The sequence below is a fragment of the Meles meles genome, chromosome 20, assembly GCF_922984935.1.
Source record: "Meles meles chromosome 20, mMelMel3.1 paternal haplotype, whole genome shotgun sequence".
In the NCBI taxonomy this organism is placed as follows: domain Eukaryota; kingdom Metazoa; phylum Chordata; class Mammalia; order Carnivora; family Mustelidae; genus Meles; species Meles meles.
The window spans coordinates 19760270-19782939 of record NC_060085.1 but is presented as its reverse complement, the minus strand read 5'-3'; the positions used below and the strand labels follow the sequence as shown (position 1 = coordinate 19782939).

General features: G+C 43.7%; 1 protein-coding gene across 6 annotated transcripts in view; it reads right to left on the bottom strand.

Annotated features, from left to right (window-relative positions):
• Positions 1-4729: 4729 nt before the first annotated feature.
• Positions 4730-22670, bottom strand: part of RBM6 (RNA binding motif protein 6) — a 110840-nt gene continuing 92899 nt past the window's right edge. For 5 of the 6 annotated variants that reach the window (XM_045989809.1, XM_045989813.1, XM_045989812.1 and 2 more), the window contains 14 exons: positions 20950-21010; positions 18274-18546; positions 17727-17887; positions 16209-16306; positions 15473-15515; positions 15257-15338; positions 14933-15018; positions 14245-14391; positions 13401-13496; positions 11841-12101; positions 9621-9695; positions 8590-8687; positions 5691-5820; positions 4730-4977 (listed from right to left, as the gene is read on the bottom strand). In XM_045989809.1, coding sequence (XP_045845765.1) covers positions 4852-4977; positions 5691-5820; positions 8590-8687; positions 9621-9695; positions 11841-12101; positions 13401-13496; positions 14245-14391; positions 14933-15018; positions 15257-15338; positions 15473-15515; positions 16209-16306; positions 17727-17887; positions 18274-18546; positions 20950-21010 — 1737 coding nt within the window. In that variant the 3' untranslated portion in view covers positions 4730-4851. The other variant, XM_045989810.1, reaches the window with a different exon arrangement.

Below are 22670 nucleotides of genomic sequence, written 5' to 3'. Positions count from 1 at the left end.
TGACTTTGGAAAAATGGGAAAGTTCCTTTCCCTCTTCCTCTCTCCTCCCTCTCCATCCATCCAGCCATCTAGATCCATTCAGGCTGCTATAAAGAAATACCACAGACTGGGTAGCTTATAACCAACAACAAACAACAACAAAGCTTATAGACAACAAAAAAATTATTTCTCACAGTTCTGGAGGCTGGGAAGTCCAAGATCAAGGTACCAGCATGGTCAGGTGAAGGCCCTCTTCTGGGCTGCTGACTTTTTATATCCTCACATGTAGAAGAGTCTAGGGAGCTCTGTAGGATCTCTTTTAAAAGAGCACTAATCCCATTTACGATGATTCCATCTTCATGAGCTTAATCATTTCCCCGAAGTCCTACTAATACCATTACCTTTGAGAGTTAGGATTTCAATGTATGAACTTAGAGGGGAGAGGACACATTCAGATCATAGCACTACCCCCCCACACACACTTCTACATTTTCATATGTGTATATGTATTTATATACAGTGTCCAGCTTCTGGGGAGGAGTAGATGTATGTAAAACTTCCATCATCAGAAAAAAGCAGAAATATGTGACAAACAGAAGACTCCCAAGTGTATTTCCTTGGGGCGCCGGGACGGATCAGTCAGTCAGGTGTTCAACTCTCAATTTTGGCTCAGGTCATGATCTTGGGGTTGTGGAATTGAACCCCACATCAGGCTCCACACTCAGGGCAGAGTCTGCTTGTCCCTCTCCCCTCCCCCTGCTTGCTCTCACTCACTCATTCTCTCTCAAATAACTAAATGAATAGGGGCGCCTGGGTGGCTCAGTCAGTTAGGCAACTGCCTTTGGCTCAGATCCGGGTCCTGGGGTCCTGGGATCAAGCCTCACATCGGGCTCCCTGCTCAGCTTCTCCATCTCCCTGACGCTCTGCTTACTTGTGCTATCTCTCTGTCAAATAAATAAAATCTTTAAAAGTACTTAAAAAATATTTATTCTGAAGTAATCTCCACATTCAACATGTGGCTCAGACCCATAAACCTGAGATCAAAAGTTGCATGCTCCACCCACTGAGCCAGCCAGGCACCTCTGTTTTTTGTTTTGTGAGTAAAGCCATGTATGTTCAATATTAGGCAAAGTTCTTTAAGGCTGCTTTTCCTAATGTTTTGAGGTTAAAAAAAAAAAAAAGTTCTCTTAACGAAATGATGCTTTAAAAAAAAAAGATTTTATTTATTTATTTGACAGAGAGAGAGAGAGAGAGATCACAAGTAGGCAGAGAGGCAGGCAGAGAGAGGGGGAAGCAGGCTCTGTGCTTAGCAGAGAGCCCGATGCGGGGCTTGATCCCAGGACCCTGAGATCATGACCTGAGCCAAAGGCAGAGGCTCAACCCACTGAGCCACTGAGACACCCCCGAAATGATCTTTTTTTGCCTTAATTTCCCACCCCTTAGCAAAAGAAAAAAGTACTTCACATGTTTTGATCTCAGACCGTGAAATAGTACTCCAGAATAAGAAGACTTACATGAGAGAATTCTTGCCTATACCAAGAAACTAATTTGTCAGAGCTGAGCTTTGATGAATTGGCAGATACGCAATCAAAATTTAATTCAACAAGTATTTTATAAAGACCTATGAACAAGGCATTATTCACTCATTTATAGGGTACCTATTGTGTCAGCCCCTAAGGATATAGTAGTAAAGAAAATTACCCAAGATCTCTGCGCTTATGTAACTGGCATTCTGATGAAAGCCTCAGGGAACTGCCCAGGGACATGGTAGGGTGACACACTTTTCACATCCATTCCTACTTTCATCAATACCCAAAGTAGTCCCTTAAAAATATATGGAGCAGGGACGCCTGGGTGGCTCAGTGGTTTAAGCCGCTGCCTTCAGCTCAGGTCATGATCTCAGAGTCCTGGGATCGAGTCCCACATCGGGCTCTCTGCTTGGCAGGGAGCCTGCTTCCCTCTCACTCTCTCTGCCTGCCTCTCTGCCTACTTGTGATCTCTCTATGTCAAATAAATAAATAAAATCTTTAAAAAAAAATATATATGGAGCATTAGGGGCGCCTGGGTGGCTCAGTGGGTTAAAGCCTCTGCCTTTGGCTCAGGTCATGATCCCAGGGTCCTGGGATCGAGCCCCGCATCAGGCTCTCTGCTCAGCAGGAAACCTGCTTCCTCCTCTCTCTTGCCTGCCTCTCTGCCTACTTGTGATCTCTGTCTGTCAAATAAATAAAGAAATCTTTTAAAAAAATATATGGGGCATTTAAGGCCATATTTTCAACCACAAAATTTCCATTTAAGTGGCAAAATAAAGCTGGAAAACAAAACTAGGCAAACTAGTTTTGAGGTCTGAGCTTAAATACTTTCTTCAGAGAAGAGGCTGCCAAAAGCTTGTTGTACTGTCTCTCATCAATATCAGCCATTGTTCAACGTCCATTTTCCTCAGTGACTAAGTCCCATGGGCACAGAGACCAACACTGATCTTGCTAGAAGCCCTGGTGACAAGCAGAGTAGGCTCTCAAAACATTCATAGAATGACCACTTGTGACTCAGTGGTGCTTCTGCTGGGGAGTCAATGAACTGGTGTTAACTAAGTAGCCCACGAAAGAGTCTTCAGTAGTGGAGCATTTGAAGTGTTCCACAGTTTAGGCCCAAACGGTAATACAAAATTAGAAGGAACTGGTCTGGCCAGTTTAGGACAAACTTGTATCAGCTTTTAACAAGTATTTTGATGTACTCATTGATGTACTCAAAAAAAGAGATGCACCACAGAGGTACCTGCAAGCCATCAACCAGAAGGGCTATTGGACTGCATCTGTCTGCAGCTAAGAGTCCAATGACCCATCCTCTGTAATGCTGCGCTAGTGGTAGCAAGGCCCAGAACCTGGGGCTTTTTTTTTTTTTTTTAAAGATTTTATTTATTAATTTGACCGGCAAAGATCACAAGTAGGCAGAGAGTCAGGCAGAGAGGAAACAGGTTCCCCGCTGAGCAGAGAGGCCGATGTGGGGCTCCATCCCAGGACCCTGAGATCATGACCTGAGCTGAAGGCAGAGGCTTTAACCCACTGAGCCACCCAGGCGCCCTGAACCTGGGGCTCTTAATCCCTAAGCCAGTGTGCTCCTGATTTTGTATTCCCTTTGGGAGGGGTAAAGACTTAATAAAGAAATAACTTCACATATATCATTCCTGTTTCTAAAAATGTTTTCTTCTTGGTATATACCTACCTCTCCTTATATCTCTCACCCCTCACTGCCCATCCCCCCCAAATGGTAATACCTCCATACTATTTTTTACAGAGCTGTCCTTGGTTCTGCTTTATGCAACCAGATTACGCCCTTAGACCTGTGGGCCAATTCTGGCCTGCAACCTGTTTTTGAATAAAGTTTTATTCGAAGTCAGCCACAATCACTTGTCTATGTATCACTGCTACTGTCTATGAATGTTGCTGTGCTCTCACTGCAATAACAGGGCTGAATAGTTTCAACAGAGATCATCTGACCTGTGAAATATAAAATATTGACTCTGGCCCTTGATGGGTAAGTTTTTTATTTTTTAATTTTTAAAAAAGATTTTAGGTTTATTTATTTGACAGAGAGAGAGCACAAGCAGGGGGAGTGGGAGAGGGACAAGCAGGCAGCCCAACAAGAGGCTTGATCCCAGGACCCTGGGAAGGCAGACACTTACCCAACTGAGCCACCCAGGTGTCCCACCTTGTTGGGTAAGTTTACAAACTCCCACCTTGTACCATCAACACACTCTTCTACACCCACAGTTCTCCTCCTAAAAAACATTCCTCCGGAGACATCTGAGAAATGCAACTCTTAGTACTATAATATGTTATCTGGAGGAATTATTTTTTTTACATTTTAAAGATTTATTTATTTGAGAGCGAGGGAGTGAGCGAGTGCAAGCTGGAGACAGGGGAAGAGAGAATCCCCAAGCAGACTCTCCATCGATTGCAGAGCCTGATGCAGGGCTTGACCTTGGGACCCCGGGATCATGACCTGAGCTGAAACCAAGATTTGGCTGCTTAACTGATTGAGCCACCCGGCACCCTACTTTTTAAAGTTTTAATAGGTTTATAGGATATTGTCCTTTTAGCTTCAAAGAATCAAAAAAAAATTAAAAACAACCCTCTCTTTTGAAGCAAATCCTGTGAAATGGTGTGAGTGAAATGGTAGAAAATTAAGAAAGATTTGAAAGAGGGTGTCCAAAGACACCTCTCTGGAGAATTTCAGCCAAGGAAGGAAGGAAAACCTGGGGTAGTGGCTGGAGGGGAGTAATAATTCTTACTATGCCAACTCAGTGTGGTGATCGTAACACGTGACACATTAAGCGCCCAGCAGACACCTAGAAAAAGAGCTATCACACTGCTCCCCCCACCCTCACCAACAATGGGGAAGTCAGAAGACGACTTCAAAGGTCTAATCAGTAGTAAACCAACATACGGAAATATGTTCACTTTCAGCAGTTATCAAAGAAATAGAAGCAAGCAATAATGGGATGCAGTTTTCATTAATTAGATCAGGAAAATAATTTTTAAAATCTGACAGTACTCACACAAGCTAGAGTTCAAAGGTCACCGCAACACATCCACTCATACTGACAGCAGGTGGTGTCTCAGGGCTCATGGTAGTAGCACTTGCTGCCATTTCAGTGCCACCTCAAATGGGCTGCACCAAGGTGCTCTCTCCCTCCTACCATAAGCCCCACCCTCACCCACCTGTGGGAGAAAAATATAACCACCAAAAAAAATCACATTGAAAAAAAGTTTATTTAAAAAAGTTCTAGCAGCAAGAACAGTAACAAAACAAAAGGAGAGACGGACAAACACAACAAGAAGGAGGTTGTGTCCTGTGGGGACTTGTCTCCATTCTTTAATCTAGTTCTTTATACCGGGCAAACATGACTCTTCGCACAGCATCTCGGTAAGTCTCGTTGGACTGTCTCTTGCTGGTTCTTCCTGGAGCCCCCACACTGGGCCCCCTCATCCGGCCTTCAGTCTGTAACACAAAGACAAACAATGAAGTGGGCTCTATCAATTAATAAGCCTCAGGGCTGGCCGTTGATTACAAGTATTTCTGGACTAGTAAGGATCAGGATTTGGGGGAATTTTTTAGAATGTTTAATTAATAAACGAAACCCAAGATGAATAAGGAGGGTGGTGATGCCATGACTTCAGGATACGGGATTTAATACCAGACATGAGAAGCCAGTCTCCTCCAGTTGGCATGTTCAGAGGGGGACCAAGTCAACACAAAATGGGCAACATTCCCTCTCAAAACCTTTGCTCTCTTCTCTTCCTGAACTATGTGAGGCAGAGCCCTTCATGAGAACCAGGACTAACCTCGCCCACCTCATATTTTAGCTATTTCAGTTCCTCTGATGAGGATGCCTCTTAGATGCTTTTGTTCCTTTTATTGCAGGTTCCCTGGTTCTTGTCACCAAATGATTTGCCAGTTTCAAATTGCCTGACTCCTGTAACACCCCACCTTCTACTCCGTGTAAGAGTTAAGATGAGCCCCATTTCCACTTTTCTCCTTTTCCCACAGCCAACCAAAATTACAAGGGCCCAGAATGCCTATCTATCATCCAGTATGATTACTGATTGAAAGAGAGAACGTTAAGTACATTCCAGGTACTTTTGGGGGTTCCAAGAGGTAGAACAACAAGAATTACATTTCACGCCACCCCCAAAAGATGGAAACCATTTCACCTCCTCTGCTGAAGCCAATCCGGGATGGCCATACCCGAGGCCCGCCCCCTTCCTCCAGCCAGTGGTCTGCTGGACACAGCCTCCTTTGTTGCTACTGTCGATTCCTTCTTTACCAACAGGTTTGCGATCACTGCGAAAGGAGCAGATGTACTTACATACCATCACTTTCAAAGTGACCCTAATTAAAAACTCTGTTGTCTTGATTCACATTTGCTTCCTCTGAAGTGTATTAGGGAATACTTCTGAGTGCCTGCTATCTATGCAACAGGCTTTTGTCCTAGGGATACAGAGATGCCCAAGACCCACCCCTATTCACAGGGAAGGGCATGAAAAGGATAAATGTCCACAGGTGCCTGTAACTCAGCCAGGGATGTGGGATCAGGAGACATTGCTTATGGAAATACATCAGAGAAGACACAAGCTCTGAAGGAGCATCACCGAAAATGACGAACTCCAACGAAAGGGCACATATGAACTGACTAAAAAGCATGAGAGGAAAGGAGGTCACAAATAAGAAGTGAAAGAATACAAATTGTCTAGGAGGAATTGTAGGAACTGACAAAGGCTTCTTGGGCTAGACTGGAAAGCCTCGAAACTTCACGCTAAATCATGATTCTGGACTTCATCCTTTGGGCCAAAAAAACCCCTGGACTCCAGGCTTCCTTCTAAGCAAGGTATGCCCTCACAAAAAGGCAAGTTTTAGGAGATTTCTGTTCACAAAGATGGTTTTGGTGCCAGGGTAGAGAGTACACGAGAGGTTGAAGAACAGAGACGGAGAGTAAAGAGTTCAATTTGGAGGTGAGCTAGAAAGGGGGAAAAAGCTTAATTAGGGATGCAGCCAGTAATGATAAAGGGGATAAAGCAGGAAGACTGGGTCAGACCAGGCAGGCTATGATGCAGTGATGTCATTACTCTGAGAGGAACACACAGCAGGTTTAGCAGGACTGGACCTGAATACAATATGGAATATAATACTGAGTCATTTCTTAGAGTGAGGAGCCCAAGAGATCTCCACAAGGACATTCCCAGGAGGTAAACAGAAATAGTAATTTTGCGCTCAGAAAACCAAACTGTCTTGGAATGCAGTCATAGGGACCTGTTAGCTTGTTAGTGATGACTGTGGCATTGGGTCTAAGTCAAGAGGCAGAACAACAAGAATTAAAGAGCACTGAGGGCAGAGTCCTGGAGAATATCTGGAATTGCCCAGAAAACTAAGAGAAGCACGGGAGAAGACTAAGAAGGAAGGGAACCAGCAGAATGTGGTGTGATGGGTGCCAAGAATACAGAGGGTATCTTTCTGCACCCAGCCCAACTCACTCAGGGCTAAGGTGTCCGTCCTCCTTAATGACTCCTTTACCTTTGGCTTAGCCCAGTATATTTCGAATTGCAGAGAATGACCTAGTAGGATGTTACATTAAGTGGTCCTTCCTTAGCACTTCTTAAGAATGCACCTGGGTGGCTCAGAGGGTTAAGCCTCTGCCTTTGGCTCAGGTCATGATCCCAGGGTCCTGGGATGGAGCCCCTCATCAGGCTCTCTGCTCAGCAGGGAGTCTGCCTTCCTTCCTCTCTCTCTGCCTGCCTCTCTACCTACTTGTGATCTCTGTCAAATAAAGAAATAAAATCTTAAAAAAAAAAAAAAAAAAAAAAAAAAAAAGAATGCAAACAGGGCACCTGGCTCAATTGGTTGAGTGTCCAGCTCTTGTTTGGCTCAAGTCATGATCTTGGAGTTGTGGGATAAAGCCCCACGTCAAGCTCCATGATCAGCAGGGAGTCTGCTTGAGATTCTCCCTCTCCCTCTGCCCCTCCCTCTGCTCACATGTGTGTACTCTCACTCTCTCAAAATAAACAAATCTTTTTAAAAAATCACTCATCCTTTAAAAAAAAAAAAAGGAATGCAAATAGGAAAAGCTAGAATAAAAATACCAGAGCTTATCATATACAGTAAATAAGTATTTTTCATGAAGATCTCTTTTTTGGTACTTACACACACATGATTATTGGGCCATGATTAAAAAATAATCTTACTGTGAGGGGGCAGTGAGCAAATAAGTTGGGATGCCAGAGCACCAGACCCCATCAACCCTCCCCCATCCCCACAGGTTTAAGTTACTCTGGCTATTAGCTGCTCTTTTGCTTACCAACATATAGAACTATTCAAGTCTCATCAGATCAGTACCCTCCTTAAAATCATTTCATAACCTCCTGCTGCCCTAAGACAAAGTCTTAGCATGGTATTCAAGGAGTATGAACTTCCTGAGCTGGCCTCCATCAGGCTACTTATAATTTTTCAAATGCATCATATGACTTCTCTCTAATCCACGATGTACGCAGCTTGCTCCAACTGAAATGACCTCTCCTTCTCCACTGGAATTCTGTCTGCTCTATGAGACACAGCATCACCTGAACCTTCTAATTCTTATAGGTCTTGTCCACCTGAGTATCCCTTGCACTTAGTGCAGTGCCTAGACACGACGGTTTATCAACAAATTCTATCTAACTCTGCTGGGCTCCCCACTCTGAACTGACTGGAAATAAGCACAGGAATCTAGAGATCATATAGGTCTATGAGCAGCCAACCATTCATTCAGCACCTACGTGTGAGGATGGAGGTTCCCTAGAGAAAAAGCCCGAAAGAATGACATTAGCAGGTCCATAGGAGGTACAGCGTTACTGATGAGGAGAGAAGGAGAGCAGCAAAGCAGCCAGCCAAATACACATATTCCCTGAGTGAAGCTGGGTGGTCAGAGGTTGGAGTGAACCTCATGCTCAAGGAGTTCAGAAAGAACCTGCTCCTGCTGACTTCGGTTATCCCTGAGAGAGAAAAAAGCAGCGTAGCCGGAGAAGATGGTTTCACCATTAGGCCTTGAGGCTTAGGCTGAATGAAAAGTTCCTGGCTTACCTGTCAGTTTCCCTGGAGTATTTAATTCGTTTCCTTTCTGGAGAGTCAAAAGATTGGATCTTTTCCCTGCGATCACTTCCTCTTTCTTTAAACCTTCCCTGTTGGTAAGCAGAAGAAAAGACCTGAGATTTCCATTTAAGGAAGCTGAATAGTGGGGAAGATTTGCTTTATTCCTTATAGTCCTTCTAAAGAGAAGGGGGTTCAACTGTTAACTCCTGGAATCTCTTGCTCCTTCACATAATCTTCTTGAGAAAGCAGTGGCTTCTCCGACTGGTAAATTTGAGAAGAATGAGCTGGAGTGCTTGTCCTACAGCTGTGTTTACCTATTCTGAGGAGGAGGTGCTCTCCAGTAGGCCTCCACGGGAAGATTCCTACCCATCACATAAGATCTGGCCCGGGCAGTGAAGCTTGTGGCTATCTGTAGGGGAGTCTGCCTAATTACATGATCTAGGTAACAAGTCCATTTGGCTCTACGCTAAACTGTTTCTTCTAACTTAGCCACTGATAGGAAAAAACAGTATTTTAGCAGCCCTACCTTCACTGATTTTAAAAGCTGGGCAGGAAAGAAAAATCCTATTTGTTTGACCTGTTTGGAGACCTTAAACTACCACCCTTTTAAAATATATATAACAGGGGCACCTGGGTGGCTCAGTGGGTTAAGCCTCTGCCTTCGGCTCAGGTCATGATCTCAGGGTCCTGGGATTGAGCCCTGCATCAGACTCTCTGCTTGTGAGGGAGCCTGCTTCCTCCTCTCTCTCTCTGCCTGCCTCTCTAACTACTTGTGGTCTCTCTCTGTCAAATAAATAAATAAAATCTTAAAATATATCTATATATCTATATCAATTTTATTAAAGTATAATTTTATAAACAATGAAGTGCTCCCATTATAATGTAGTTTGATGGGTTTTGATAAATGTATACACCATCTTTTAGGTCCTCTTCATTCTCTGTCTTCAGTATAGCCTACAAATTCCACACCAGAAAGTAAAAAGAGTTGAGGTCAAGGGAGTTAACAGGTCATCAAAACTTACCTCCTGTTCTCTCCTTTCCAGATAGGCTAGCTCCTGCTCAGATTGTTTTATCTTCCGATGGATTTCCAGGTTTTGCTGAGAAGACAGAAAGTTCTAGGAGTACAGATCTAGAAAAAGTGGTCCTAGAAAATGCCTCTAGGTCTTTCCCAATAGCTGCTTTAGGACTGTAGCTTCTTTCACTGACCAACTCTCCCCTGTAATCAATAATTCCTAACTGGACTGGCTTTAGGCTCTCCAATAGGAACCCAAATTGTAATGCTGACTTGTCACACAGATTAGTTACATGGTGTGGTACAAGAGAGACCTTCATTCTACTTCTCTCCAAATGCAGAAAACAGGGGCACCTGGGTGGCTCAGTCGGTTAACTATCTGACTCTTGATTTCAGCTCAGATCATCTCAGGGTCATGAGATCAAGCCGTGAATCAGGCTCTGTGCTCAGGAGGGAGTCTGCTTGAGATTCTCTCCCTTTGGCCCTCCTGCCTCCACACCCCACCCTGCACTCCGTCTCTCAAATAAATAAAACTTTTTTAAAAATGCAGAAAACACAAAACTGGTTTATAGGTTTTTATCTAAAGTAAAATTTATGAGAGAGGGTAATCTGAGCACATCAGTGGAGAAAACTGAATGCCCCCATGATCTTCCTACCACCACCACCACCACCACCACCACCACTCGCCATCCTCGGCCACTATCCTCTCTTTCAAGCCCCCAGAAAAACATGAAAAGGAGAACCCAAGGTGCTAAAAGAACAAAAAGACTGCTTGGAGAGTCCTGTGTTCCTTAAGGGTCCCACACTTCTTGAGCATGGCTCTACTACACAATACTCTCCAGCATATCTAAGAAACCTAAGGGGTCCGGTACAGTATGAACGGGGATTCTTTGCACTGGATTACTGCAAGGAAAAGAAAAAAGTACTACAGTCCACTTTCCACTGTCCCAGAGTCAGTTCAATTCGTGGATTCACCGGATTTCTGGCTCCTCTTTCCTGACATCAGCCATTTATTAGCATTTTCATCAGAGAGCTGAAATCTATTATTATTTAATTTTATATATCCTTTAACTTTTTTTTAATTTAATTTTTTAAAAAGTAAACTCTAGGGGCACCTGGGTGGCTCAATGGGTTAAAGCCTCTGCCTTCGGATCAGGTCTTGATCCCAGGGTCCTAGGATCGAGCCCCGCATCGGGCTCTCTGCTCCGCAGGGAGCCTGCTTCCTCCTCTCTCTCTGCCTAGTTGTAATTTCTCTCTGTATAATAAATAAAATATTAAAAAATAATAATAATAAATAAAAGTAAACTCTACACCCAATGTGGGGCTTGAACTCACAACCCCAAGATCAAGAGTCACATGCTCTACTGACTGGGGCAGCCAGGCACCCCCAAAGAGCTGAAATTTCAATGTGTCAGTCTCATGACTCAGAATTCGAGGTCAAAGGGACCTGGGAGGTAATCTGTTGCAGGGATTGTGAGGAACTTCTCAGACCCCTAGAAATTCTGCAGAGCCTCCACAGAGGCAGCTGGGAGAAGAGGGGGGCCTAGTGCCAAAAGCAGAGTTTCTCAGCTTTTAGCTATGTAAGACTTTGGACTTTATATTGAAGGAAAGTCTAAATCTGATTTCCTCACCGGCTCTAGCAACATCTGCTAGAGAAGGAGTGTGAAATAAATCACCCTATACTGAGAACAAGAATCTATCTAGGGGTTTTATTTGTCCAGAATTTGGCTCTTTGGCCAGTACATCTGAGCGGGAAGACGCGGGGGAGGGCCAGTGTGTGTCAGGTTAACTCTCCAACAGCAGATGTTGTGCCCCGGCTTACAGCAGTGACTCACCACATGAAGAGATGGCAGAATGTGACCCACCTTTGGGAAAACTGCACAGTATCAGAACTAAACAGAACCAGAGGAAGCCACCAAATATCACAGAAGAGAAGAGGCTTATCTGAAGTCTAATTGTTAGGTTAATGGAAGAGCTATGATGAGAAACTCAGCAAACAAGCCTCCTACTTGATGACTCCCTCCCCTCCTGTCTTCAGCGCAGCTGCGGAATCTGGGGCCCCAGCCCCAGCCATGCTGCTTGCCTTGGGTCTACACACCAAGGTTTCTGAAGGTGGGCACAGCCTTAATGCAAAGCAACGCCTGACAAAAGGTGGAGGAACAACTCATTGGACTGTAATACATGATGGTAAGAGGCCAACGTTTGAAAGGTCAGGGCCGCTACCCCATACCTTGTGCAGGTCTGAGAGCTGCTGGTGTTTGATCAGAACTTCTTTGTTGGGAAACTGTCTTCTGCACAGCAGACAAGCCAGTTTATTCCAGTCAGTGAGTTTATCTTCTTCGTTCTCCTTCTTGGTCAGCTCCTCCCTCTGTGGGGGCTGGGCTGTGCGAGGCTGTGGAGGAGGCGTCTGCTCCTCCTCTTCTTCCTCCTCATAGTCACTGTCTCCTCCATATTCACCCAGGAGGCCGATGAGTGGGTTTACCACCTTAGGCTGAAGGGAGAAGGCCAGAGATTAACACCAACCTCAACCTATACTGTGGGGCCTGTTTTCTGGATATTCCAATATGGGTATCTCATTTCTTCTCTTTTAGTCTGAATAATGAACTGGGCTTAAAATGATGATTAATGATTAAAATGATGATTAATGACCACACTGCTCATTTTCCCCATGGAAGCAACATGTTCAAACTTGACTTTTCTCTTGGATTGCTCAGATAAAACCAGAAAGATTCCCTCAGAAGTGACTCTAGCAACAGAACAGTGAAGAGAAAGAAGGGAAAGGAGAACTGACATAGACGCAGGGAGAGTTAAGAAGTTACAGGTTACAAAGAAGAAGAGATAGCAGCAACCCCTCAGGTTATGTAACCCATGGAAAAAGGAAAGATAAACTTTATGAAGGGCTACAGTAATCCCTACAGCAAAAGGGATTTAGGAGGTAGACTGAAAGCAAATGAAGAATAAGTTCTTAGCTCCTGAGTGAGGCAAAGGCATGGTCAGGACTGATGCTGCAATGAATTAAACTAATAATGGGACACGGGAAGAGTATTTATCAGTAGGTTTATAGAATTGTGAAATAATGATGCGTGGTCATGGGCTTGTGATCAATCGAAATAAAAATAAAGCATGATCACTATTGCTACATATTTACATTTAATCAGAATCACCCATGATTAGAGGAGACCATCACTTTAATGCATCTAAAAAATGGGTACTAATTTTAGCATCATTCACTTTGGCCAGACAGGTAAACCATAAAAATGACCACACAATGCACTCCACACCTGAGCTTCGTACACAGCACCAAAAGGCAGGAAAAATCCGGGCCAGGAAAATGGGTCTCTTAGAAGGATTAGCACCAAGATTATAACTTAAAAAGGGCCAGACAGGGGCACCTGGGTGGCTCAGCCTCTGCCTTCGGCTGGGGTCATAATCCCAGAGTCCTGGGATCGAGCCCCACATCTCTGCTCAGCAGAGAGCCTGCTTCCTCCTCTCTCTCTCTCTCTGCCTACTTGTGATCTCTGTCAAATAAATAAATAAAATCTTAAAAAAAAAAAAAGGGGGGGCCAGACATTCCCTTGTCTGATGGGAATGGTGCAGGGTGCCTATTAGCAGACAGGAACATTTATCTCATGCTCATACTCAAGGAAAAGTCCTTGTTTGTTCAGTAGAGAGAACAAAAGGACCAACACCCAAGTGAAACATCAGCCTTTGAACTTCCCTTCCCATTCAGAACCAGCCCTATCCCCAGCTCCAGCTCCAGCCCCAGCCCTGGGCATTGGCTTAGCCTTACTGGTGGAGGGCTTTCTTCCTTCTTCACACTGGGAGGCAGGGGCTTCTTAAAGACGTCCTCTGGGGGGGCTGTCCCCTCACTGGCATTTTCCTGAAACTGATTAAACCCATAATTCTTATATGATACTCATAAAAGCTGGGCTAAGAACCCTGTTGAAATTAATCAGATTTTCCAAAAACTCCTAATTTGTGAAGTATATGAAATGTTGCTATAATGATTTCAAAATAAAAAGCCTTTGAAAACATAACATTCAGTATATACTGAGTGATCACTATATGGCAGGCACCAGAAGAGACATTTATATGCATTATTGTCCTCAGCCTTTACTACAACCCTCCCAGATAGGCATTAATACCCTTATTTTACAAATGACTGGGAATATGGTTGGAAAGTTTCCCTGCTTGTGCGTACTCTCTTTCCTGATGAGTAAATAAAATCTTAAAAAGAGAAATAAAAAAAGAGTAAGTGGCAAAAGCTGAATCCAAATATTATAGAGTATTATAGAACTATGGAAAAACTACTTAAGAGCAAATATAAACAGAGCAGAGAATACAGAATGGTAAGCTCTGCTACAATTACACCTACAGAAATGTGTATACAGAGTCAAGCACTGAAGAGGGGGTGTAGGGAACTGAAACTACGTGGAGCCCAGGTGTTAGGGTTTAGCTGAGTCACTTTGTTCTGCCATCCACAGTTTTTGCATTTGTGAGTTACCACCAGCTGTAAGACGCAAGGGGATTGTCTGCTTTTTTGGTAACTTCACATCTCAACCCTAGATCTCCTCTATAACGCCTTTATTTGAATCTGTAATTGTCTGGTAAAGAAGATTCACAAGTCCTCTTACCCTTGTCACTCCTCGGTCTTTTTTCTCCTTGCCATCTCTTTTAGATGCTTCCTTCTTACTACTTGACTTTCCTTGACTGGTGGACTTCTTTTCCTTGATCTCTTCTTCTTCAGGTGATCCAGGGTCCTGAGGCACATAGACTTCTTGCTGCAATTCAGTTAGAAACTGTTAAGTTTACAAAATATCTCACTTTCCCAGTTAATTCTAGGTCTAAGGAACAAGTTCCCTTCTGGGAGAAAGAACAGCTCTCTCCCTCACAAGCCCAAGAAGAGACCGCATCAAACAATCTTAGAACCCACTCCAGGGGCCAGGACCTATCCAGACCACTCACTGTCCATTTTTCCAAGAGCAGCACTATTCTTACCTATAATGCCACAAAGCACTGATTTTCTCTATAGGCAACAGTTAACACAAAGGTCACCATCTTTAATCCTGAATGAATACAACTCAGTAAATACAACTCAATATACGATGTGGACTTTAAAAAACACCAGGCTAGACATGAGATACAGATAGGGTAACAGCAGCAGCCAGAAATGGAGACGTATTTAAACTTCCAGAGATTTAAACTTGTCCACTTTTCATGTAATAAGCAACCAAAAATCCAGGGAATAAAATCTTCAAACCAACAAATTATAGGTACTTTTCTCAAAAGAATCACTGATAAAGTAAACAAACCAAAACTCACCTGGGTGTTTGGGTCATAGTAAGTTCCTGCCAAAGGGTCATAATAGTAGCCAGTAGCAGAATCATATATGTAGCAGTCAGACGATGCTAGTGGGAATAAAACCAGAGCCAATGTTAGTCCCTGTCCAGTGGAGCCCTGCTGTGGGACTGAGACTAACCCAAGCACAGGGCCGGCCAACCCACACAGGTGCAGAATGTGCAGATGGTGCTCTCTGAATGAGCATCCCCAGTCAACAGTATTTCTTGCTAACTCTGTGACCACAAAGATCTCAATTAATGAGCAGTCAAGCCAAAAAGAGCAATAGAAATAAAATAAGTGACTCACACTGTTGTCCTTGTCGATTTGTATCTGAAGCCCAGTCTGAATTTCTGCCTCCTCCTCTCCTGTCTCGGAAATACTTTTTACCCTATCACAGAAAGGCTAGTTAAAATTATGGAAGTTCTGATAGCCCTTACCAGTCACCCACTGGAGAAAATTCAAGATGACACTTCCAGTCACTTGAGGATTTTGACAGAGCACTCCCCAGCTGCTGAAGCCTACCTGATAGTAGTGCATGTGGTCAGAATGGTCCCCAGAATCATTTCTGCAACAAATAACACAACACATCTTGAGTCTGCTACAAAAAGCCATTTGAGAATTGCCTAACCTTACGGATTTGCCAAGAAACTAACTTTTGCCATTCTGCAGGGAAAGAAACGGATCCAGAACAAGCAGGCCCGGCAGTACAGACTCCTACACAGCTGCTGCCAGAGCACAAAGCAAACAAGCTGAGGTGCCAGAGCACGATCTGTTCCATCCTGTAAGCCTGCCTCTCTGATGCAGCTGCTTCCCAGTGACCACTCCTGGGTCAAGGTAAGTACAGGAATGAAGGGGAATCAGATTTCCCGGTACCATGGGGGCATGAACAGGGTCAGGGGAGTGCGGAGTCAGGACAGCATTTTCTTAGGATTCCGAAGGGCAAGGATGTATTGAGATTTTTCTCCACATCCAAGACTGTATCATTTGGAACCCAAAGATACCAGGCAGCGAAGAGGGAAGGCACTAAAGTACCTAGCACTGCTATGCTATTTAAGGAAAAAACAAACAAACAAACAAAAACAAAACAAAAGACAATTAGAGTCAGAATAAGCCAAGCTTCAGAAAAAGAAAACATGTACACGTATCTGAAGAAATCCACACTGGAAGGTACCATGTCTTACTATCTCTACCTTTTAGGAGTTGCCTCCCAAGAACTTGAGTAGGGGAATCACAAAGGAGCCCCACTCCTCCGCCTTACCTTCGTTTTCCGGTGGCCAAGTTTACAGCTACCATCTTCCCATCAATACTAAATGGTGGATCAAGGTTCTGCAAGATCTTCACTACACGAAGAGCTTCCTGGGAAACCAAAGACACATTGCAGCACAAAGAGAAAAAAGGCCAGGCCCTTTGAAAGAGAACGGAACGTGGATTTTCCTTCTCAAAAGAAAAATTTACTGAACATTTTGTTCTGGCTATATTTATAATAGTAAGAGCACACTGGCAAAAATAGGCAACTCTAGATGAAGGGCTGATCAGAATAGTGATCACAGTAGACATCAGTTTCTAGTATTGATATCAGAAATTCAAATCCTCTTTTTTTAGGCTGCAACTCTCACTGCAACAAATACAGTTTATGAAGTCTCTTGTAACTTCTGAACATGAAATCTAAAAAATACCAATGAGGGGCACCTGGGTGCTCAGTCAATTGACCACCGGCCTTTTTAAAAAAAAGATTTTATTTATTTATTTGATAGATCACAAATAGGCAGAGAGACAGGCAGAGAGAGAGGGGGAAGCAGGCTCCCTGCTGAGCAGAGAGCCAGATACGGGGCTCCATCCCAGCACCCTAGGATCATGACCTGAGCCAAAGGCAGAGGCTTTAACCCACTGAGCCATCCAGGTGCCCCGACCATCTGCCTTTGGTTCAGCTCATGTTCCCAGGGTTCTAGGGTCCTGGGATCAAGCCCCCCGTTGGGCTCCCTGCTCAGTGGGGAGGCTGCTTCTCCCTCTGCCTCTGCCACCCCCACCCAAACTCGTGCTCTTTTTCTCTCAAATAAAAATCTTAAAAAAAAAAAAGAAAAAGAAAAATATCAATGATTTTCATTACTACTTTCACGTTATTTCCATAGAAAAGGGCCCCACAACTAAAAATTCAAGCCACAAGAATCTCTTAAACAACATTTTAAGGAAAAAGAGGAAATGTCCTGTTACCATCAAATATAAAACCATTTATGGCTGAGCAAAACAAATTTAAGAAACTAGAAAATTTACTAAAGCTTGCAAGGTTCAGTACACAGATTCTTCACAAGTAACTAAGTTCTCATGTTATTTTAATTGGACATTGTAAATACCAAAAGACAAAACCAAATCTAGAAAAATGCTCAGAGTTCTAACTTTCAAAGGCAGTCCCTTCCTTTGAATGAACATTACACCTAAAGGAAAGAACAAGAGGGTTTTTTTTTTTTTTTTTAATATTTTATTTATTTGACAGAGAGAAATCACAACTAGGCAGAGAGGCAGGCAGAGAGAGAGGAGGAAGCAGGCTCGCCGCGGAGCAGAAAGCCCGATGCGGGGCTCGATCCCAGGACCCTGAGATCATGACCCGAGCCAAAGGCAGAGGCTTTAACCCACTGAGCCACCCAGGCGCCCCAAGAACAAGAGGGTTTTTGATACCAGGTAGCACATGAGAATTCCAATGATAAGGAAGTCCTTCAAACCTTCTTGAGGTTTCTACAGCCAGCTGTCCCTTGGCCATTCCAAGACAGAGGAAACTTACCGCATGGGAGTCGAGGTCAATAAAGCCATAAGTGTGGCCCATGGGGCCGGTTCTGTTCTTGATGATACGGACATTGGCAGTAGTAAGGCGGACGTAGGGTTCCAGCACTTCCACTATGACCTCAGGTGGAGTGGAACGATAGATGCGCTTTAGCATAATTGCTGAACGAACCACATACAAATGGGAGGAGCAAGGAAAGAGAGAAAGGTTAATTTTCAAAGCCCTCAGAGCCTGACCGTCCTTTTTTACTGCAGATGCTACTCTGCTCTAGCAAGGCTGATTCTATAAAACAATGCTGGGTCATACACTTCAAATATTTCTTCGCCAATACTAAAATACTAAAATGATGTCTTGCTGCATTTGAATAGCAATTTGCTATTTGGAGGATGCAAGTTCCTCTGACTGGTTACAGCAACGCCTGCAGAAAGCAACAGCCTCCACAATCAGGCTGAGCAGTTTTACTAGGGTGTGGGAAACACCCGGTACCTAACCACAAAACAGGCTATCAGTGGTCACAGGCTGGTTCGTGCCCTGACAAATCACTTACTTTTGCTCTCCCCATCCTGGCGTGTCTCCCCAGACCATGGTTCCTTCTCTCGGTCTCTTCGGAAGGTGAGTCCTTCCCTTCGAGGAGGCAGATACCTTTCTCCTTCTCTCTTTTGATGTCCCAAGCGTGGTTCTTGTCCTTCTTCTCTCTTCTTGGGTTCAGGTTCCTTATCAGCTGACCTTGGGGACTGGTTGGGTTGTTTTTCTGATGGTGCTGGTATGGATGTTTTCTGAGGCTGAGGATAGGTTATTAATTCTTGCTTGGCTTCTGTCACTACAGGAACAGAAACAGAAAGAGAATCTCCAGCAGGTTTCAACCCAAAAACATTACTGCTGTGATTCCTCCTTACCTGCTACCAAATACTCATGGAATGCTTTTAATAGTCCCAGAAATACCTACAAAAAAGTCCTCTAATAGATTTTAAGCCAGGCCAATGAGAAAGCACATGAAATAGTTCAAAGAAGCCACTCAAGTATTTAAATTTCATCTTATGAGTTTTCTATCACTTCCCAAACATTTAAATATAAGAAATCCTTCATGAGACGCTGGGCCTGACTATTTAAACCAATGATAAGAACAGATTTGGGAACAAAATTACCAAAGATATGACCCTTGCCAGAAGTTTGGTAGAAACGTATATCCCAACTAGGAGTCTTCCTTCTTCGAGTGTTATGGTACTAAAACAGCCATCTCAAATTCTGTAAGATCACAGGTGCCCTCTTCTCTGGGGAAGCTAATAGACCTACCTGTGTATCACTCATTCATTTGCAAAGAATTATAACGAGCAAATGTCCTTCAAAATATAAATGATTCATTCTAAATCTCTTTCTATAGCAGGACAATTTGTCCAATTAATTAGGAACATATTTTTGCAATGAACTCATTCTTGAAGTGTTCACAGGAAGCCAGGCAGTTCAAAAAAATACATTCTTATAGGACCAATGTAGAGATAACTTAACAGCAGTGATAGGCAACTAGTGAACACCTGCTTTACATGTTTCCAGGTTAAAGCTGTGTCAGCCCTCTTAGTGGCAGGGCATCCAAGGATATTTATAAACCAGCCATTCATTTGTTAGAATATACAAAGAAAGAAGTTCTTCTTCAGGGAAAAAACACACAATTCTGCCTAATCTGAAATAATTCAAGATAAAAATCTCAGTTATTTACTCACCTTCTCACAAGTTGGGTTGGCTTCTACAGCATCTAGAGCCTTCCTTAAAGATTTTCAGAACACCTGCTTCACAGTCCTCACTAGAGAGTAGAATCTCCACTGCAGGCCAAAACCCCAGCTAAGAAACTCTTTGTAGACATACTAAGTTCTAAACTTGGAACAAACAGATCCTTTAGAAAGCTACCTGGATCTCTACACTGAACTGTTTGTTTTTTTTTTAAAGATTTTATTTATTTGACAGAGATCACAAGTAGGCAGAGAGGCAGGCAGAGAGAGAGAGAGGATGGGAAGCAGGCTCTCCGCTGAGCAGAAAACCCAACGCGGAGCTCGATCCCAGGACCCCAGATCATGACCTGAGCCAATGGCAGAGTGAGCTTTAACCCACTGAGCCACCCAGGCGCCCCACACTGAACTGTATTTTATGGTCATGCCCTAGCTCTCCTGAATGGGTAATATAAAAAACAGGCATATGACAGTCATTGCTGGGGCACCTGGGTGGCCTAGGTGGCTCAGCTGGTTGGGCGTCTGCCTTGGCTCAGGCCATGATCCCAGAGTCCTGGGCTCGGGCTCCCTGCTCAGCAGGGAGTCTGCTTCTCCCTCTCTCTCTGCTGCTCCCCCTGCTTGTGCACTTGGTCTATCTGTCAATAAATAAATTAGTAATCTTCGAAAATAAAAAAAAAAGTCATTGCTATAGGACTGTTGTTACAAATGTCTTTGACAGACTCTTCAAGGTTGCCTATCTGAAGGTTCTCTGGAAAAACTGACTTAGAGTTAAGTGACTGAGAAACTGGTAGGTTTATTCCTTTATAAAAACAACATATATCCAGGATGCCTGGGTGGCTCAGTTGGTTGAGCATCTGCCTTCGGCTCAGCTCATGATCCCAGGGTGCTAGGATCAAGTCCCACATCAGGTTCAGTGGGAAGCCCACTTCACCTTCTGCTTGCTCTTTCCCCTGCTTGTACTCTCTCTCTCTGACATAATAAATACATAAAATCTTAAAAATAAATAAATGAAATAAAAAATACAAACAACATATAATTATTTTCTCTTGTTCATTTTTTACTGCTACTTTAACAAATATTTTTCTGTTGAAGATCCTGAAAAGTTTATATAAAGTGTAAATAAGAAAATGATCCTGATAACAGATGATTCTCAGTAACTACAAAGCAGTAGGGGATAAGGGTCATATGGCTGAATGCCACGGAGATTCTTTCTCAACCTCACATCCTTAAATGTATTCTAAATAACACTACTTCTGACCTCTGGTCAGCTGCCCATTTAGTTCCCTCAATGTGCAGATCTGGCAACCTATCTCCTTCCCCTGGTGGAACTGAGATCCAATATCATTCACTAACAGGTAACATGAAGTTAGATCTCATTGCACTTCTAAGAGCTTTATAGATCAATTTGTCTTTAGGGATGACCACTCTTAAAAGCCAAGAGAGCATGAGCTTTGTTCCGATCAATACACAAAACTACCACCACCACCTCTACCATCACTCACCTTCCCTTGGGCACTTGCAGAGTGAACATGAAGATCGGTGTCCAGCTACGCTGGCCTTACACTGCATGGGAAAGGGAAAGACTTCAATTTGACCAAAAACATTAAAAAAAATCTTGTGTTTATCCAACACAACAGCACCTGCCGAACATGAAAGAAATAAGCCATATCCCAGATCACCATAAAGCCTAACAAATCTGATGTCCCCCCACTCATCACAGCTGGCAGACAGAATGTGATGAGCTGCTGTCTGAAGCTGCCTTCTAACAGGGCACGTGGATCCCGGAGCAGTCCCAAATGCCTTTGCTGGGGACTAAGAAAACTGGACTGTTAAATGGTTTATACAATACTACTGCCCCAAAGCCACTGCCCCTCACAGTTGCATCCAACATTTGGTCCTGAACTTCAGCCCCATTCAGGCTGGGCTGGAGCTGATAATTCAACTGCCACTGCCCCTTTCTCAAACACTGATTTAAAAAAGGGGCAAGGAGGGGCACATGGGTGGCTCAATTTGTAAGCATCTGCCTTTGGCTCAGGTCATGATTCCACCATCCTGGGACAGAGTTCCATATCAGGCTCCTTGTTTAGCAGGGAGCCTGCTTCTCCCTCTCCCTGACACTCCCCCTGCTTGTGTTCTCTCTCTGTTAAGTAACTAAAATTTTTAAACAAACAAACAAATAAATAAATAAATAAAGGCAAGGAAAGAAGAGGAAGATACTTAAGTAGTGCCTCTGGCAGCTCTTCTGAGGATGTTAAACGGAAAAGGAACATTCATTCACCCAGACAAGGGAAGAGGCACTTTGCAATGTGAATGTAGTTTTTCTTGTCCAAACCTATGAATAAAAAGGTAAAAGCACACTGTCCAATTCCAAAGACGCTAAACATTTGCCAGTGAACTTCCAAGTAGTGTGAGGACAGGGCGCTGGCTGGCAGGAAACCAAGGAATAGGAACTGTGAAGAAAAGGCTGCTATTGGAGTAGGACCTTGCAGGGGGAGTAAGGAGGGCATTCGAGGTGGAGGAGAACAATAACCACCGCAGTTCAGATGCTAATGAGTAAAGAGCACACGCCAGGTACCAGGACTATTCCACAAACCATCACCTGAAGTGATTCAGACAACTATTATCTCCTCATTTTGTAGAAGATGAAACCGAGGCCTGGAGAGAGTACTCGAGTAAGGTCATTATAATCAACTATTTCCTTGGTCCCTTCTCGGTGAGCAGCAGAATCATAGGCACAGCCCTGCCCACTGTCCAGCAACTGTGGTACCTCCCTGCAGGGTGAGTGCACTTCCCTCTCCATGGGCAACTCTGGTCGTGTCTCACTTTGGCCAACAGAGTGTGAGTGAACATGGCCTGGCAGAAGCTCTAAGAGCCACTGGCTGGGAGCATGCGCTCTCTCCCTTAGGCAGGTGGACAGCAGTGCCACATTGGGACTGCTCCTTCTAGGTGGGTCCCAGAATGAGAGGTCATGGAGCAAAACAGAAGCAATGACTCATGAAGTATATGTCTGTCCATTTAAATGGACTAACTCTCTGGGATTTGGAGGCTGCTTGTTACTACAGAAGAGTTGTAAATGGTGAAGTCAGGATCCTAACCTTGGTTTAAGTACCATAATGTTCACCAGTTTCTTTTTTGTTTGTTTTTTTTAAAGATTTATTTACTTATTTATTAGACAGAGAGAGAGAGAGATATCACAAGTAGGGAGAGAGGCAGAAAGAGAGAG